Below are 20,622 nucleotides of genomic sequence, written 5' to 3'. Positions count from 1 at the left end.
ATCTAACTTGCTTATAATGCATTAAATCAATAGTGCTTGAATGAGTATATAAAACTATGTCTTCACAAAAAATGTAAACAAATTGATCTATTACTCACAAACTCATTATCCAACACATTTTCAACTCCATAAAAATAGATCCATAGTAGGAACAATTCATTCTCTCTATTCTTTCTGCTTTTTTTTTTTCCCAGCTCATCATGTTTGAAGCTGACTGCTAGTTGTACAGCAGTATAAACACAGTATTTAAAACTTTGGTGGAGTTTTATACAATTTCATAAATAAAAATAATTGCACTATACCGTTCACAAATACTATTGTATCAGTCATGATACAGCAAGCTAATGAGATGGCTCATTAGCTGGCTGTATTTCATGTAGATTATGATTACTTGATTACCATAAAATATCTTTGGGTAGACTTCTTCCTTAATAGCATCTTGAAGAGCTTTAACTGATCTGCACAATATACAAATCTAAGGACTGATATTCTCATTTTGCACTTTATACTGTAGCCTCATGGAATGAATCCATGCACCCTATCCATCTAAAAATCAGGCATTTAGTCTAAACCAATTGTTCAGGCATCCTCTGTCAGCACTGGAAAAATGGACGTGCACAGACAGACTTATACACACATTTGAAACATCTTTTTCCCTGCCCTCTCTCTATTCATGTTTTCCTTTAGGTTTGACATGAGTGAGATGTACAGTTGTTGGTCTCTTTATTTACTACACAGCTACCAAAGTTGTTGATGGTTGTGGCTAACAGAAATAGACATCCCTTCCATGATGTCTAGAGACATCTGAGTTAAGCTCTATAAAACACAAGCAGTTCTGCTCCTGGACATGCTCAGATCTGACTCTTTTCTCAACAGCATTAGGAAATTGGATGACTATCTCATGATTAAATGTTTTTACTAAATTCAGACTAGGTATTATTCTCTTATCTCCTGTGAGGGTTTATGAAACAAAAGAGTCTCATGATCACATTCATGTGAGCATGACACAAAAGGCTGTGACTATACCCACAGCCATTGCAGGCTATGTGACTAAGTGAGGTATGAGCACTTTGCTTGCTCTCCCTCAGGCAGCTCAGCAACTTGAGCACGTACCTAGGACACCTAAAGGGAGTTTTTAAAAGAAGATGCTGATAAGACAACAGGGAATGGTTTTAAACTATAGAGGGGGAAACATAGATTAGATGTTAGGAGGAAATTCTTTACTCGGTGGTGAGACACTGAACAACTGCCCAACAAAGTGCCCCAATCCCTTGAAGTCTTCATGGCCAGGTTGGATGGGGCTTTGAAAAGCCTGGTCTAGTGGAAGGTGCCCCTGCCTATGACAGGAGGACCAGAGTGATTTTTAAGCTCTCTTCCAACGCAAACCATTCTATGATTCTGTGTTACACACAGAACTACTACCCACAGTCCACACATTTCTCAGCTGTAGAGCACTTCAGCAACACCCACTTCTTGAGTTTATGTTATGTCTTAGATAAGATACTGAAATTATCTTGGGAGCACAGTGTGGAGAATCTGTCTAAATCCTTGTAGCATGGTGCCATAAACACCAAGTGAAGAGCCCTGCTCATTTTCTCATCTGACACGTGTTTCTGGGCAACCAAAGGTTCCTAAGCCCCATGGAAAAAAAAAATAGGATGGAATATTTGCAGCCCTTCATACTGCCAGTTAGTAACATAAAAGGTTTTTTCCAATATTTGGTGATTTGCAAAACTGAGAAGCTTGGTTGATCTTGTTCTTTGCAACTTGGATGTCCTTTTCTGATACTATTAGCAGAACACATAACTAAGTTGCAACAGAAAACATACAAGAAATGGGCAAACCTCAGAAAAACTTGTAGCTAAGAATGTATTATAACTTTCTGAGATAAAGGATATTTCTTTCAATACCTGAAAGATTTGAAAATCTCAGTACTTGAGATCTTAAGTATTCTTAAAAACTCTTGCTGCAGATGAAAGATCATGATGTCTTTATCTAATAATGTTTGAGAAAGGGCTTTCCGCCTTCAAAATAAACCCAAGACCAAAATGATAAAAATGAAGTAAGAAGAAAAAGAAACCCCCTAAATTCTCAGCTATGTTGACTGAAATTCTCACTAAAACATCCTAAAGGCCAGACAAAGCACAGAAAAATGGATTTACAGAACAATTGCGGCTTTTCAAAAGCACAATAAGGAAACACAAACTTGTTCAGAGCACTACTACGGTATGATGCCAAATATCATTAAGAGCTTCTCAGCAAAACAACAAACAAATCTCAAGTCTAAAGTATCATCTGTTGGGAACACATGCAGAAGCATCATGGAAAGAAAGGCTCGTTAGCATAAAGCAACCAATAAAATTCACGCTGCAGTAACTATAATGCTTTTAAATTATTCTATCTTTCACAAATTGCTTAAAACTCGTGTAACATTAAATAAGGAATCAATAAATTCAATAGCGGAGCAAGAAAGGCACTGTGGCACATTTATGCTAACAAAATATATAAGACTTCTTGCAGCTCCCTTGTGGCTACTTTGTACTTGGGTTCTGCTCTAGCTCCATTTATGAGAATACCTTTATAATACACACTCATTATCTTGAGTATGGCATTTTCCATCACTTATTAATTTATTCATCACAAATTAGCAAGGGAGCAATTTCTGACTTTTAAAGGAAGATCAATTAGGAAAAGTAGATAAGAAATTTTTAGTATAGCTTCCATGAGGCAATTCTTCTGTAGCCAGCCATCTGAAAAAGGACACAGGGAGCCCAGAAGGAAGCTCTGGCTTGCTGGAAAGGCAATTCTGCACCATGAGTTTGCTGACTTACTTGTTGCTAGAAATGAATAGGGGACAAGCACAAGGCTGACAGTCATCCGGAGAGCCTTGGACAATGCCATAAAATCCTGGTGCACACCTCTCACAGTGGTGACCAGCAGTATTGTGCTGACAATCCTGCCAAGGAAGGAGACAGAATGAAAACTCTATTTTGATAATTACAAGAAAGCAGACAACATTCTGTTCCCAGCCTTAGGTATTCAATCTTACTTCACTACAATTTCCCTGATATGATTCTCAGTGGGAATGCTTGCTTTAAGCTTCTATCAAATGCCTGCTGAGTAATATACAGGCTTAAAAGGAGAAAGAATACAGGTCTGCAGCTATCCAGATGTATCCTACAGAATTTCTTATCCTGTTCATCCTTTCTTCTCTCCTTTGTTCCAGCCATTGGAGAAAGAGCAATCATTAAAATTCAGTCTTACTGTACCAGGTTGTGTATTACTGCCTGTAAGAGCAGAATTGTGTTTACTGTATGACACATGGGACATAATTTCTTTGTTTTGAAGGTGTCTAGTTTTTCTTTTTACACAAACAGTAATTCAGGGGTGAAAAAGCACATAATCTGAACTCCAGAGAATCAGAACAGAAACAGATTAGTAGCACAACTTAGGAATTTTACATTAAGATTAACTTCGTGCAAAAGCTTAGAAGTGTAATACCTGACAAATTGATGTTTCAGAGTCACACATAGTGCTGTGTCCATGACACTGACATACAGCACAGGTGCCTAAAGACTGAGCAGGTGTCCTTCCCGCAGGTGGAGATGGAAGTCTATAAAATCCTGGAGAGCATAACTGCAATAAAAAAAGATGCAGAAGAAAACAGATCATTACAGTGTGGACTGTGTATGGGGAGCATTGCAAGCTCATCTTTCCAATCACCAGTTTTTGCAAGTTGTGAAAAGAATCTGACAGGCTTCCAGCTGTGTTACAAACAATATACAGTACTTTACAGATAACAAGAGCCATCCCTAATTGGAAACATGGCTGAAAAATCCCTGGAGCACTCCACTGGCATCAGGCTTTTATACTACAGCTTGAGAGATATTTCATTCAGATGCAGAACACCTCTCTGTTCTCACTGTGCATCAAGCATCATTCCTTTCATTACTTAAGAAAACAGTTTGTTTCCGAAATATTTTGTTTTTGTGTGGACTGTGGAGAGCAAGCACGATGAGTTTGTTTCCCTCATCTCTGCTATGTTTTTCAGGTTCGACAAGCTAGTATCTGCCTACACACTACCTGATGGATAACAAGCAAAAGCCGAATAATAAACAAGAAAATGGCTGCATGACTGCATTATTTATAGCTATATAAGTTAAAGAACATAAATGTACAGAATTCAAAATGTTAAAGGTTTTCCATGTCTTGAGACTATCAGCCCCAAACCAAGTTTATCCATCACTAAGTCTCCTCTACTGCAGCTTGGCAATAAAATTCCAAGAATTGCTAGCAAAGCTGACACATGCAAAATCAAACACTTGATCTTTATTTCTGTGGAAGCCCTTACACAGCTCTCAGAAAGCATACAGCTACAGCAGCATAAAAGCACAAACAGGAACATTTTGACAGTTGAGACCATTAGGAGTAAGTGCCTACAGAGAAGTCACTTGTCCCATGAATAAATCCCACCACCTAGTGGTGCCAAGGAGCCTGTGAAGGCGGCCTGATGAGGTCATTTCCGACTGATGACCACATTTTCTGCTTTTCAGAAAGAATAGGAGTGGTACACTTTTCACAGAGCAGTAAACTGCATGCAAAAACCCAGAAGAGAATCTGGAGTAAGTAATTTTTGTGACCAAAAGCAGGATTTTTTCAGTAAAGCACTAGCTGACATGCTAGATTTATTCATATACCACCACTCTGAGAGTTTTATAATCACTGCCAAAACCTCCAGGAGTCTAAGTTATGGAAAAAGTATAAACACAATTATTTTCTTTAGAATCACAAAGAAATTAATCTTAACTCATTTCTGCTTTTCCCCTTCTGTTTTGACTTAGACCCCATTAAGTTCCCTGAAGCATAGAAACAGTCTATCATTCTTTTTCATGGTTTGTGAAGAATTCCAACCTAGATAAATTATCTCAAATAAAAGTATTTCTGTTTCTTGCTAAAATATCTTCCCCCCCGCCTCCCTCTCTATCCCCACAAGTGTACTTGTCCAGACAAGGTACAAAACACATCTTCACAAGTTCTAAGCTACTTCAGAATCTGATTATAAATACATGGCACATCCTCAAACAAAACCTATTATCTGGGATTTTCCTTATATGCCATTGACAGTCCTATCATCTATTTGGTTGAAGCATTTCTGAGATTAAATAAAACACAGAGAAAAGATAAAAAAGACTATACTTTCAACTGCTTGTTTGCAAGTTCTTCAGAAGCAGCCATTAGGAAAATTCTTACTACTGCTTCTGCAGCCTACAACTAGATATGGAAAAAAAAGGGAAAATAAAAGGCGGGGGGGAAAGAAATGTCACTTCTAGTAAAAAATGCTGTGCACATAATCTTCACAATGTTATTAAATGGATAAAGCATGGCACAGACACATACATCCTGTTAACATCTGCTTAAAAAATGCCAGTGTGTCAGATTTTTTTCCTGCAAAAATTAAATAAACCTTCACAGAACACACCATAACCTTCACTGATCACACTAAAAATAAACTAAGTTATGAGTATGTGAAGATCATGCAATTAAGAATGAAGTATGAAGGTTGCAACTGAGACATTTATTGAGCCCCTGGAGGGTGTGAATTAAAGAAAAGTTCTAATTACATTATCATGAATTTTTCTTCAAAAATTCAATTTGCTACAGTAATTAAAAAAAATCTGTACTTCTAAGCAAATTTTGGAGTCCATTATTTTCTCATGTATTTACACAAGTTCAGGTGTATTCTCTTATTGAAATATTGTTCAAAGAAAATTACTTCATTCACTTTCTTGCACACCTTTTCTATGAACTTACTGTTTCTGCTGACTTATTTGCTGCATAACACAGTCATGTATAACATCCAAATGGATCAGAGTTCTCAGAGATTACAAGCAATCTTTCCCTTCATATACTTCAATTTTTCTCCCATTGGTAGTTTGGGGGAAACCTTTACAAGATCCCACTTAGTATGTTTGAGTCATTTGCAGAATACTCAAGGTGTTGCTCCCTGCTACCTCCACCTATCAATTGCAACCAGTGAATTTAGAACTGCTTGATTAAAAATTAAAACATGGTGTTCTGCACACAGAAAGATTGGCAGTCTCATCATCAAGAGCATGGACAGTCAGAAATACTAACTTCTATTCTGCAATCAATGTATTATATCTTAGACAACTTCTCTGGTACCTATCATGAAATCCATTTTCCAAAAGCATATACAAGTTCGCTGATTCTCTAGATCACTAGGGTGTTTTTGAAATATGCAATCTTCAGCATGAAGTTGTAAGTAAAAAAAAAAATACAGTGCATGTATAAGGAGCACCCAGGTCACTTAGTTGACCAACACTTCTCTCCTGGTGTTCAGTGAGTTAGTATTTTACTATTATAAGAGTATTATACTCTTATATGTTCAAAAAGACTAGATCTGTTAGTATCCGTCACACAAATCAGCTTCAGAGATGCTGTCCCAGTAAAGCTTGCTTTCCTGAATCCTAAGTATTTGAGTCAGTCATGGTTTCAGTGGCATATTTGCCTACAGAAAAAAAAAAAAAAGGCTGAAAACCCCTATGAGAGAAAATAAGTAATTAAATTAAGGGAGAGCTGCTGCCAGTTAAACTAATTCACACTCAATTACTATTCACACCTTGCCAGTGAATGGACCAAAGAAGATACAAAGACTTTTCCTGGGAGTTAGGTTAGTACTGTACCTCACAGGACAGACCAGAATAACCCAAAGGGCAGTCACATTTCTCTATCAAGTAAGCCTGAGGAGCCATCCCGGACACAAGGCCACCTTCAGCAACTTCCAATGAGATCTCAGAAATCCTGGAAAAAAGGAACAAACACCTCTAATGAGATTAGCCAAGCACCCACTCAAATCCAGTTACCTCACAGTCAGCTGGTATGGGAGGACACAATCTCATTTGGCTGTTTGTAGGATTCTTGATCTACAGCAGAAAAACACCACTGTTTTTTGCATCTCCCAAGAAACTACAAAGTTAACACCACCTCTGGTCTCATCTTCTTCTAGGCAATAGTATAACTAACTAAATTTCCACCTTGATTCTATCTCTTTCTTTAATCTTTTTTCAGCCAAACTAACAAAATTTAACCTACAAAAATTCATATCTGATTCTCCATTTGGAGGGACTCATTAAGAAATTGATGACTCTCATGGGTATGGCAATAAAATTGTCCTCTTAATGAGCTTATAATGAGATAACTAGTAATATTAAAAAGTAGTATTAAATATATCCTCAGCAACTAAAGCAACCTAGCAAGCTCTAGACCAGATTTCAAAGACACTGGACATTTGTCTTTTGAGCAGAAATGTTATGATCAGTAGGCAGGTATAATCTATTTTTCTCTTTTTTTTCTATTTTTTTTTTCTCTCTTCACGATTGTTCAGACATATAAACAAACAATTTAAAGAAAGTATGAAATACTACTACAGAAGCAACTGCGAAGATCAGGAAGGGATATATTTCTAAAATTTTAACTTTCCAAACATTTGTTTAATTTTATTAATGATAATAACATCCTTGCCTCCAAACCACTCCTTGTGTTTCCAGCATGAATGCTGACCTGCTAAATAGGGTTGAGCATATAATGGACAAAGACAACAAATATAAAATCAAATGAAATACACTTAATCCTAATATATCATACATTAACTAATCGTACTTTTTATTTTTGGGATTAGGCTTAAATGAGTGCTACGATCTGGAACACCTATTGCCTCAGAGAAACAAAATGTGCAGAACAGTGTAAATTTTGTAACTTCAACTATAATGCTAACCTAAGATAAAATGTCAATGATTATCTGACTAACTGGCCGAATAAATGCCAATAATGTGGATAGAGTCTATTCAGTGTCTGAGCACAGTGCTAATGGAGAGGAGCTCACAGAGCTGCTCATCTCCTCCTCATTCTCATGGCTTGTTCAGCTTCTCCCAGACCTTGATTCCTGAGGGACAGAGTGATGCTACTGTGCCCATTAGCATACAGGTACCAATGTCAAGGTGAATGGAGGAAAAGCAAATGCCCATCCCTGAACTAGATGAGAGTTTTGTGACAGAGCTTATGTGACCACACACACACATCTTGATAACCTTGCGTCAATACAAAAATACCAAAAGTAATCTAATAACTTAAACCCTGTGCTCTCTTCTTATTACCTGAAGAAAGGGGTTCAGTCGAGCAGGTAAACTGAACAAAAAACCCCAAAAACCCCAGAAAACAGAGCCAGGTCAAAACAGAAGATTGAAAATAAAGAGGGCAAAACCATTCCAATCTGATATGCCAATGTAAAGTTACATTAAAATCTCTGTACATTTAATAGGAAAAGAAAATTAAATCTGCCACTTCACCATCCTCAAAAGTTAGGGCACATTTGAAAAACTGTTTACTGCTATAAAGCTGCACTTAGATAACAATACACTCTAGGGCCACGAAGCTACCTATTGTTTATGTGAAAACATTACTCTTAAGGAAGGTCAGGCTTGGCTGATTTTTGGAAACTGTCTATTAGGCAGCAGTCAAACAACTGCCACCTGATCACTGTTGGGAATATTGAAATAATTTGCAGTGAAATTGAAAGCATACTTCAATTCAAGAAATTTATTATCACAGCCCTGTTGCAAAACAAAATCTAATAAAAGCAATGTTTCCATTTAGAGTATTGAATGTGAAAATGAGGGCAACAAAATGAACAATACAGAAGAAAAATGTTTGGATTGGGATTCTGAGCAGAAACCTCTAAATCACTAATAAAGCTGCAGCTTGGAAGTAGAAACAACATTAGCATAGCTACTAAACTGTTTAGCTAATAGAGTGCTAACACCAGAATGAAGCTATTTTTATGTTCCCAATTGCTGCTGCTACTTTGACTTTATTTTAAAGTGTTTTTTCCTGTAGTTTTTCACTTACCTGCAGCTTTTAAATTTTGCAATTGAAATTAAAGCACTATTAAACCCCCCCCCCAAATGTAAAAATACTTCATATATATATTTTCCTCCTGCCATCCAGAGATTCATTAACTTTATATATCTTTTTCTATTATGCACAGTCAAGTGGAAAGAGAAGCTTTGCTAGTTTAGAACAGGGCCCTTATTTGGAAAGCACAACGCACTCTATTTAAACAAATGTTTTATTGTAAGCCACTTAATTCAAACATATGTTTAAATTTGAGTACAAATATTGTTCTTTAGATAGTCTCTGCTTGTTTTTAATAAAAGCCTTCAATTCTTGTGCAAGGTAATGTTCTACTAACCTTTAAAAACATTTTTGGGGATTTATACTTTAGTCTTATGCAAAACTTTCACTGAAATAATTCAAGGTGTTAACTTAAAACAAAAAATGTATTCCTGCTATATTCTACCTAAAGTCTCAGATGTCGTGTGATAAATGTTAACTTTGTAACTAGACAGACCATAAAAATCCATTGTACCATAACCACCTTCAAAATCAAATACAGAATTATATGCAAGGCTATGACTTCAGATGGAGAGTTACCAGAAAGACCAAATGAACTGTTTGCTAAGCTCTGCTGTTATAAAATGTCACATTCTGAAATGCCATGCTGTAAAAATATATATTCTGGTTCTTTAAATGACACCTTGCAAACCTGCCTGGGAACTGAAAAGTCCTTCCTTGTTCTGGCTGTCTCATTACTGGGTAGCCTTGGTAAAATGGTGGTGCAGTGCAGGCCAAGTGCAGTCACAGTCACACACCCCTCAGAACAAAATCAGGTTTGCTGTCTTAACTTTCCTTTGGACACTCCAGCTGAGATACTACTCTGTTTTTACTTCCACAGCTGAACTAAGATCTGTACTGCTTCGAGGCAAAGGAGAAACACACATGAAACATGAATATGCTTCTCAAATTTTCCACATTGCATTGGGGTTACCTTCAAAAACTCTTTTCCTGGGAATCCCCTTGCTTGTAATACAATATCCTTAATGGACTATGCCAAAAATAAATTAAACCAGTGTTAAACACTTATGGCATCTGTTACTAACATTTAGCATCTAACTAGTGCAAGCTACATGAATTTTTTTCTGTAAATTGCATACTTTAAACAATAGCATCAACCATGACTATGTTTTCAGTCACACAGTGCTTGAAGTTGCATGGTACCTGCCGCTACTATTCACCTTCAAACTCCAAAGGCAAGGCTCTTACAGACCTATTTGTACCCTAGAAACACAGAAATAGTTTTAGCTTATCATTTCTATGACAGAATCATAAAGTCGACTACTGGAGACCTTTGGAGGTTACCTCTGATCATTCCCATCCCCTTGCTAATAAATTTTGATTGCAAAAGGTATCGTGTATTAATTAAGAAAAACTTTATGCCATAGTCTATGTAAGCTGTTCTAAGACTTCTCTACCCCCAGTAGTTTATCTTTCATGTCTAATGTGAATCTTTCCTGCTGAAGTTTAAATTCTTTTTTGTTTTTGACTTACCCACCACAGCAATAGAGTACTAATTCTTTCTTTTTTCTCTGTGACAAGATTTTAAGCATTTTAAAGCAATTTCTCATTTCTAAACATATCTATAACTTTATATCTTCTCTCACACGTCATATTTTCTAACCTGCAATGATGGTCACCGATATCCTCTGAGCATTTTAATAACTATTTTCTTGAATTCTATTAACCAGAACTTCACACAGTAGGCTTTACTAGTGTTGAATGGAAATAAAAGAGGTTGTTTTTTTCATCTTTGCAGTCCATATCTCTTTATACATGCAGATAGATAATTAGCATTTCTCAACAAGAATACTGTTGCTGAATCATGTTCACCTGGTGATATGTTGCAAACAACAGACTCCTCTTTGAAGAATAGATAACTAAGCAGTTGTTCCTTGTTAGTTCAATTGACTGCTACTTTCAGTGTAAATCATACAGCTGACCTTCAGATTGCAGAGATTCTTGTACTGTTCCTGTCATGTTGCTGCCTGATGTCCATTTCAAATTTACTGTTATCTTAATTTCCTTGCATAACTGATTCATTAATATATTGTATAGAAGATGTTGAATCTGACCCTCTAATATTTAATTTCCCACTTGGAAGAGAAAATTCCTTCTTGTGCTAACATTTATATTTTATTACAGCATCATGTTTTCATAAAGTAGACCTTTATTCAAAAAATACACTAGGTTTGTTTCAGAATGTGTATGCCTACAGGTTTTTTCTGTTCTAGGATTCTGACAACAGAGATTCCACTTGCATAAAACTTCCTTCTTCTGTGTCTTCCACTATGCCAAATGCAAATTCCTTCTGTTCTTTCTTCTCAGCAATGGCTTATAGCTGGTGTCGTGAATACAAATTCCTTTGGGAATAGCTGGGAGGTCTATGAGGCTGTCTGACTACTGCACTATTTCAGAACACTGCATGAAAGAGTTACCTGCTCTGCCTCATGATATTGCCATGAGTCGCCTTGATAAGGATGTAATGAACATCATACAACACATTCATGAAATCTTCCCGGGATACAGTTCTACTTGGTCTTGAGTCATCTCCATAATGTTTCCAGGTGAAATCTGCCTGAGACATTGTCCTGTTGACGCCTGGGTTACCATGATAATATTCCCATGGTACAAGGTTTCTGCTTCTTTGGTCATCACCATAATATTCCCATTCATGCTGAAAGACGGAAACACAAAAGACAGATTATTAACGACGTTCAAAAGAGCCGTGTGCTTGAGCTTTGGGGCACAAGAGCAGTTGGAAATGTTACCTCTGTCATCTCTATCTCATGCCTTGTCAGCTGGCCAATCAGAGGGGCAGCCATATGCCGGACAATAATTCTCGTATTTGTGGGAGGCCCACCTCTTATGATGACTTGTGGGGAGTAAGTTGTAAAACCTGTCTCTTCTCGTGCTTCAAAGTAGATGGCATATTTCAGTTTCCCTCCATAAGCGGTCAGCTAGCAAAGCACAAAAAGAAATCTCATTTTCAGTTACCTGAAAATAAATTCCTGGGAAGGAGCTAGATGCACCCCTGTGCACCCTGATGAATGCAGGCGTGGTAGAAAATAGTAATATGCACTTGTGGAACTGTCTAGGTACAAGGGCTGTGTTCAAAAACACTCATCAATAATTTGTTATTATATTACACTAAAACCAGTATGCTATCTACTTCCTTACATGTGCCTTGGTGTTCCATCAAACCAAGAAATATCAAAAGTGCAAAATAAATTGTCACAGAGGTGCAAACAACATCCAAAAGGATGTTTCTTTCAATAATTTTCTCCCATGTAATCGACAAACATCAAGTATTTTTTGCTTAAAACTGTGAGAAACAAAAAATTGCAAGTGTTATATTAAATTTGTGAAGCTTAATTTTTCAAATAACATTTTAATGAGAAAATTTATCCTGTGGAAGAATAGAACATAGATATTTACAGATATTAACATGTAAAATATTGTTCATGTTACTTTATTAATTTCCATAACAACACAGCAAATAATTTTTAACAATGGAATAGTATTTACTTTCTTTTGAAGTACTTTCCACTGTGTGAAGACATGCTTATTGGGAGGGAAAAAAGGCACTGAAAATTAATAAAATAAGATAAAAAGAAAATTGAAAAAAACAACATGTCAGTATCCAGTGGAGTTTTAGGTTTACCTTTTGTCCCTCAAACTGCTCTGGAAGTCTCCAGTAAACAGGTTCAGACCGAAGAACCTGCATCACCTGTTCTATATTTGCTACTATTTCAGGAGGCTGGAATGCAATCCCTGAAAGAGTGCTACGCTGAAGGTTTTCATCCACCAGTGGCAGAATCATTTGCTCTGGCTTCAAGGTCACCTACGAATATTTGAAAAAAATCAAGAAGAAAATTAACTATTTTTCCCCATGAAGTGTTAGTCTTTAAATTCTAGCTCTTAAAAAAATTACTTCTAGGTAATTTCATTTCACATCACAAGCAATTTGTCACAAAGCAGTCTTGCTACTCCTTCAGGTATGAACAGTGCTAATAATGACTTTCCCCTTGAGCCTTTTGCACCTTGTCCTCATGTTAACAAAGAATGTAGCAGCACTGGTTAAAATAGTTTAATCAGCAAGTGATTCCATGAATTTTATTGAAGTGATTTTCATAGTGCTATTTCAGTCTCAGGTCTCTTTTGTTCAGACTGTGAGAAATTTTACCTTACAAAGAAGCAGAGTTCTCACCACCAGTTTTACATCACCAGAGCTGTAAAACACAGTGCCCCATCCCTTAGTACTTCTATGCAATATTCAAGCTAAATGTTCTCCAGGCAATTTGCAGAGTGAGGCTTCAGTGAAGGTTTCTGTAACTCTAAATTCAGCTTTATTTAAAAAAATACAAGGATGCCACTTACATGCCTGTAATTTTCTTACACGGGTTGACAGAGTCGCATTAGTATTATATGGAAATCCTTATTTTGATCAAAAACTCCAGTAAGAGTCTTAGTAATTCTGTGCCAATAGAAGTATCTCAGGGAAAGTGTGAACAGATGCAAAAGGCTGGTATCAATATTGCTTTCTCCCAAAGAGTGAGAAAGACAAAGAAAACAAATGCAGGTAACAGTCACATCATCAACAAACTAGTCATGAGATGTTAGTCAGGTAATGAGGAATCAACCAAGCCCTGGACTGCACCCTCAGCATCTTGGTATTTCCATTTACAGCAGTCTCTATGGACTGACCAGACATGGAAGCACTCCTAACGTTGCCAGCCTTTAGTGAGATTTACTGATTTTGTATCATAACTTTATTTTGCTGTTTAATAATTTAGATACCAGGAAAAGGGTCAACACATTTAAATTTCAGATCATTCATCAGACATGCCTTATTGTCATATAAAACAGGATTTCCCCCTTTAAACAAGTCTAATGTAATTTGAAGCAGCTCAGAGTATCCAAAATAGCCACTAGCAGCTGGCAGAACACAGTCTCACTTATTTTAAAGTTCTGTATCAATTCTGAAATATATGATACAAGATGTGACATGGACATACACTTCTTTAGATACGAGCATAAATACAAAAGGAAATTAATCAAGAGAAACAAAATAATCAGGAGGTTTAATTTTTTTTTATACTTTGTGCTGCCACAAAGGTCAAAGCACAATTATCCAGAGCTGTTGCTGTAACGGAACTTGATTAAATTTTATAACTTGTCAGCCTTCTACAGCCTTTCATCTCAAGTCTAGCAGCATATGATGGGCAAAACTGAAATAATAAGAAAAACTGGGTCAGATCATAATAAATCACTTCATCCACTGGGAGGGGAAAGAGGTGCTATGGGATTGAACAGGGAAGTGGAGAACAAGTGCTATCCATATTATATTAAGCAAGAGAGATTAACTTGATTTCAGACTGAAGTATCCTTATCTACCTGACGCTTGTACATGTCTAGTCTCAGGCTTTGGCTAATTTGCATTAGGCAGACATTCCTTCTATGGTTGGCATTCTTTTGAGCAGAGATATGACTGACCATACATGGGGACAGAACTAATAATTTTCCATTAGAAATCTCTCCTCCAGAATGCAACTGAGCATCTGGCATGGCAGCAGTCTCATTGTGTGTTTTGCTGTTGTTGTGCAGATGAATGGAGGCATCCAGTCTGCTTTATTCATCAGTCCAGCACGGGTCTCAAAGCCCTCTTCCACAAACAGGTGTAGATCTATTTATTTGTTCTGATGGATTATACCTTTCCATGCTTGAATTTAAATATAGCTTCAATAAGCTCTTTTTCAAAAATAAATTAAAATCCCAGCAAAAAAACAAAACCAACAAGGAAAATAAACAAAAAAGGAACTTTATGCTGGACAGCAAGCATCTGTGGCCCTTGAACACACCTGGGTAAACCGTGTATCACGTACCAGGGATTATGTTGCAATGCATCAGACCCCATAATTTCCCCACATGACTAACTTGCCCTTTCTTGGGGTTTAATAGCTTTACTTTGGCTGGGCATCAGCTATCCTATTTTCTTATCTATTTATTTCCTTTTAATGTCTCGACCCTGATTTTCTAATGGAACATATCGCTCTCACCGCTCCTCAAAGCATAAAGAGGAAAAGTGATTGCTTAAATGTTTGGCCATTTTCTAGCTACCTCTCAGTGCTTGACTAAAAGATGCCAGCAGGAAACAACATTATCGCATTACATGGCTCAGCAGTTCCCTACTCACCCACACGCGGATCAGCCCCCTTGCCTCGCTGCACTGTGTAGTCAGGCCAAAGCAATAGCAACTGCTGCAGCCAAGTGGGTTTCTGGCAGAGAGACCAAATGTACCAGACTTGCACCTGTCACAGTGGACACCTTCCACATTAACCTGGAAGAAAGAGAGGGAGTGTTTCTTTAAAGGAAAAAAAAAAAATCAAGTTTTATTTCAAGGTAGCAATAGAAGAAGAAAATCCTACTGTAATGATAATAACAGGGTGAAGCAAGAAATAATAATAAGCATTAGGAAATGTTCAAGGAACTCTCCAGCTTCTTATCACGTGTGTATGCAAACATATGTAATTAATGTAATTAAGGCATTTGCATTTGTATCCACTGAGTAGCTCTGAGCAATAGATGCTGGCTTCACACTGAAAGTTGTAAGCACAGAAAAATTAAATGGCACTTTGGGCATGACATGCTCAATAACTGATTGATAAGATAAGAAAAATAACTTGTTCTGAAATTGCCCATGTTAATCAAGCCCTCTGTTTAATAGGAATTAGCATTGACATGTTCAGATATTTAAGGTACAGCACTAAATGTTCTTGCTGAGAAATGTATTTTAATGGAAATTCTGTAGAGAAAAGCTTTCTCCTCTTCATGATTGTTTTCCACATCATTGAACAGTATTAACAAGGCTGAAATGTCTCACTGTTGTAATGTCAATGCTTTTATTTTCATTTTTCAATTAGTCAAAATAAAAAGCTATTCCAGATAGGGCAGATACACAATAATTTATGCAGAGCCTTTTAAAACCATTTTCATATTGAGACCAAGGTATTAAAAAGAAAAAAAAAACAGCAATATGAAAGCACTGGTTGGCTTTTTCTTCCCACACAATTTTTCTGTTCTCTTGAAACTAGTGTGAAGAAGCCAATCTAAAAAAAAAAACAAAACATTAAACTTTCCGAACCTTATACAAGAAACCAACATTATCCCTCAGGATTTACCAGTTTTAACCCTCATTTCCACATGTTCTATCAACAAATGCTTGTACAACATATTTAGCATAAATTTTGCTGCTTTTTGTCAGGGCTGACTATAAGGGCCCTGAGCCTTTGAGAGCTCATTTCTGCAGCTGTAACAGCAGGTTTAAATGGGAATGATTACCATTTTATGAAAACCTAGTTTCTTTAATGTATAACTCTTTCAAAAAAAGTTACACAAAAGATTAACCAACCCAAGATTTAAATTTAACCTTAGATTAAAATTGTGGGGAGGATAATGCTTACTTAATTCAGTATTATTTGTCCATTTTCTCTCATAAACTGTGTTTTTTACTTGCTTTGAAATTTGTTTCATGTCAATTGCACTTCCTTACCATTAATCATCAGTTAAATACATATTTATAAATATACACTGTTCATTTGCACTCAGAGAAACATAGAAGCAACTATATTATTAGCCCTAAAAGAGTCAACAAAGAAACACTTTTATTTTAAAATGCCATGAACACCCACTCTTTCTACTTAGGGCTTACAAGAGCTACAAGAAAAATGACAACCCAGAGAAGCTGTGGAGTATCCTTTTCTGGAGACAGCAGTCTGGACACAGCCCTGAGTCATGTGCTCAAGGGGACCCTGCTTGAGCAGGGGAGTTGGACTAGATGACCTCCAATGACCCCTTCCCTTCCTTAACTGACCAATTCTGGGATCCTGTGACATGCTGCACCTAACTCAGAAATGGGGCACCGAGATGGTTAGAGTGGCTGCTGTTTATCATGTATCAAGAGAGGCTGAAATATCTGAGATACTTCCATTTCTGCATTTCAGAGGCTGGCACAGGGCAAAACTGAGTTTTATTCAGACAATCGATGTGGTCAGCTCACATCTGTTTTCTTAGTGCCATCATCAAATGAATCAGTACTTGTGAAATAGAACATGATGCTTCCTGTTCAAATATACCAGAAAAATAGGAGTCTGAACAAGCAGTTTGCACAGAATTTGTGAAATCTCTCCCCATCCATGGAAATGCTGGCTCAGCAGCATCTTTCAGCCAAAGTGCTGGACTAGATGACCTACATAGGTCACTTCCCATCTAATTTGTTCTACAGTTCTGAGTCTTCAAACTCAGATTTAAGTGATTGTTGCCCATTTAACAAAATAATTACCTGGCAATTCAATTATTTAATTTAATCTTTCCATTTTACTATCTCTTTTTGTCAATACAGACCTAAAGAAGAAGAATGAATCCAAATCACAGAATCTTTAGGGGTCACATTTAAAAACCTCCCTCTAGAGGCACAATTATCACCAATACCAGGTCACACTACCCATGCCTCTTTCAGTTCTTGAAAATCTCCTAGAATGGAGATTTCACATGTTTCTAGATAATGTGTACCACTGCTGCATAACTCTGATTTTTTTTTTCTAATGTCCAACCCAAATTTCTCCCACTCCCTTTGGCAGCTGCTGTCCCTTGTTACATCTTCTGCCATCATCAGAAAGGACCTGATTCCATCAACTACTCTTTGAAGAGGCTAATAGGTTGTAATTGCATTTCCTCTTATTAGCCTCTTTTTTCAGACTGAGTCCAGCTGTCTCAGTACATCCCCACAGATCATCATCAGCTGTAAGACTCTTCTCCAGATCCTCTTTAATTTCTCAACACTTTCGAATCAAGTTCGAAAACTGGACACCATTTCCAAGTGCAGCCTTATCAGCACTGACTATAGTACAAGTAGTACAGTAGTACAGTACTGAGTATATAAAGCCTTTCCCTTGCTTTCCATGCTCTTTGTGATGTCCTGCATTGCAGCTGCATTGGCCACGGTGCTCACTGTATCCAGATCAGTGGGCAGTTTGCCTTGTTTACCATGACAGTGTATGGCTGGCTTATACTGTGTTTTCCAACAGGATTGCCACTCAGGTTTCTTCCAAACTGTACTGATTCTTGAGGTCATTCCACTCCACTTAATGACCTTTCTATTTTCCTTGTCATTAGGCTTCTCAAGAACCCTCTAGACAGTAGTTCTACTGTTCAGCATGTCAACTTTGACCTCCTCCATGTCAGCAGCATTTTCAAATATGCTGATCATGAATTCTGTCATCTGTCTCACTGATGAAGGTATTGGCTCTGGGATACTCTGCTTGCTGGCTACCAACTGCATATCAAACCACCAATTACTGCCCTGTAAGCTCAGCAATCCAGCCAACTCTCAAACCACCTAAGTGCACTGTTCTTCCAAGCACAATTCCAAATAAGAATGTTGTGGATGATGATGCCAAAAGTCTTTGCTTTAGTGATCCTGAATTGGATTTAGTCTACTCTGACCAGATACTATTGCAGTGAATTCCACTCATGATATGATGAATATTGACTCCCTCTAAGTCAACATATTTTGAATTAACACTGTGACATACTGTGATTACTGATGTGTTTGCTTTTATTTTGCCCAGAATTGGAACAAGAATTATATTATGGGGATGAACTGGCAACAGTTCTGTAAGAACAGAAAGAAATAAAAAAATAGAGGAAAAAAAGAGGATGCTATGGATCCTCCTAAGAGGATGCTTTCCTGGCAAGTGTCAGTATGTGAAAAAGCAGCTGATAAGCACTTAAGTCTTTCTTTATGTTGGACTCCTCCCACATCAGTTTGCAAGTGCACTATGAAAACCAAGGTGATTGTTCTGCATATATTGTTTGAACAAGTAAGGGCAAGTGCTAATGATATCTGAAATAAACTTCTCAGCAGTTACAAGATTACAACCTTCAGTTTACAACCTTCATTGTCCTACCTTGCATCTGCATTGGCCAGAATGATCAATGCATGAGCACTTCCCCTCTGCATCACAGCTCTGTGGATCTGTCCCAGCCAGGAAGCACTGACAAGCGACACAGTGTGGATAATTCCAGTAGCCCAACCTGCACTCTGTGCATTTTTCCCCAGAGAATTCAGGGCGGCAGAAGCAACAGCCTGTATTTAAGTCACACTGAGAACTTAGGGCTCCAATGAGGCTGCAGTCACAGGGCTGAAAAGGAGAGAAACAAGGTAATTGCAATTGTGCTTCTGAAAACAAACAAACAAACAAAAAAAAAACAAACCCAAAACCAAAACCCAAAAAGCAATTCACCTCTTTTAAGTGTCTATAAGTAAAATACAGCAGTGATTTTCCACTGCCTAAAAAAGCCCCACATTTAAATTATAAGGCCAGTAATTTGGATTTTATTGAGAGATATTACTTATCACTGATAATTCAGGCATTGAAAACAAATGAACCCAAAAGGGTCAAGGACATTTGAATACTTTGTGGACAAAATTAACTCAGAGACTACAAGCACTCTCTAAGAAGTATTTTGTATGTAAATTCTCTGCAGGCATGTTCAGAACACTTTCCTAAAACTGGAACTGCTCAGGAGCAATCGGTCCACTAGTCCCAGAGGAATCTAGTTCAATGTCTATTACTCATCCATCATACAGGTAACTATCCTCTTTGTACAAACAAGACTCCTAGATGACAGTAATTTACACAGTAAGGGCTAGAGATTTAGTCATGTGATATATTTGAAGTAAACTTGCTCACAGAATAAGACTTGATCAGGCAAGTGTGGATAGAAAAAAGGTGATTTTCCAGGGCATCTAGATATTGAATACAAATGTAGCAGGGGAAACTGCAGACTTCCAAAGAACAGAAGAATCCCTCAGTACTATTACTAGGGTAGCACTGCACAGTTAATACAGGACATTGGCTGTAATCACTGGTGTGATCAGAATAACATACGGATAAATTCAGCTTACAGAAAAAACTCAGTGCCAGCAGTACGGGTTACCACAGTAACAGAGACGGATAGGCTTGCTAAAATTACAGACACAAAGCTGAAAAAGAGAGGAAGAAAATGTGGATCCAGTTTCTAAGCAAAACTGTTTATTACATGACCACTTAGAGCACCTTTCCTCAGATCTGAAAACATTTATAAAGAAGGTGAATATATACAGGAAATATACAGATGCAATCTTTACTGAATGCCAGAAAAACTATTTAACCACTGGTTAAATATTAGTCTGCAAGATGACTACCTAACCCAAGAAACAAAACTTTCTGACAGAAAGAACTTAATTCTACCAGACACACTTGAACACAAAGCTGAGAAAGCAAACTGTTCACCATTCTCTGAAATAGCTGGGTGTGCAATACCAAAACCTAATTTACAATCAGATGCTGTGTTTGGTTTATGCAGTTTTCTGCAATGTTCTCTATCCCAGACCTACAACAGTCTTGGAAATCTTCTACAACAACTGCAAAGCAGGAGATAGATTCACATCTCACTTTCCAGAAATTAGTGGCAACATACTGAAAGAAATGCAAGCTGATAGATCATCATTAATTTAGATGGTGCCATGGAACTGTCATACTAATTTACTCACATAAAAGACAATCAGAGAATATACTCCAGAGCTCAAACAGAGGTCTTCAACCTCAT

The 20,622-nt window shown here is 37.3% G+C and overlaps 1 protein-coding gene across 1 annotated transcript in view; it reads right to left on the bottom strand.

Annotated features, from left to right (window-relative positions):
- The window catches only part of LAMA2 (laminin subunit alpha 2), a gene marked incomplete at its 5' end in the record, with an annotated part of 255,146 nt that overhangs the window by 90,876 nt on the left and 143,648 nt on the right, over positions 1-20,622 (bottom strand). The window contains 8 exons of the mRNA XM_062488976.1: positions 2,832-2,956; positions 3,502-3,636; positions 6,705-6,822; positions 11,409-11,647; positions 11,742-11,930; positions 12,635-12,814; positions 15,167-15,310; positions 18,939-19,172. Coding sequence (XP_062344960.1) covers positions 2,832-2,956; positions 3,502-3,636; positions 6,705-6,822; positions 11,409-11,647; positions 11,742-11,930; positions 12,635-12,814; positions 15,167-15,310; positions 18,939-19,172 — 1,364 coding nt within the window. The remainder of the gene's footprint in view (positions 1-2,831; positions 2,957-3,501; positions 3,637-6,704; positions 6,823-11,408; positions 11,648-11,741; positions 11,931-12,634; positions 12,815-15,166; positions 15,311-18,938; positions 19,173-20,622) is intronic.

This window comes from Cinclus cinclus, chromosome 3 (assembly GCF_963662255.1).
Source record: "Cinclus cinclus chromosome 3, bCinCin1.1, whole genome shotgun sequence".
In the NCBI taxonomy this organism is placed as follows: Eukaryota; Metazoa; Chordata; class Aves; order Passeriformes; family Cinclidae; genus Cinclus; species Cinclus cinclus.
The sequence above is the reverse complement of the archived record's forward strand: the minus strand, read 5'-3'. Positions and strand labels throughout refer to the sequence as shown.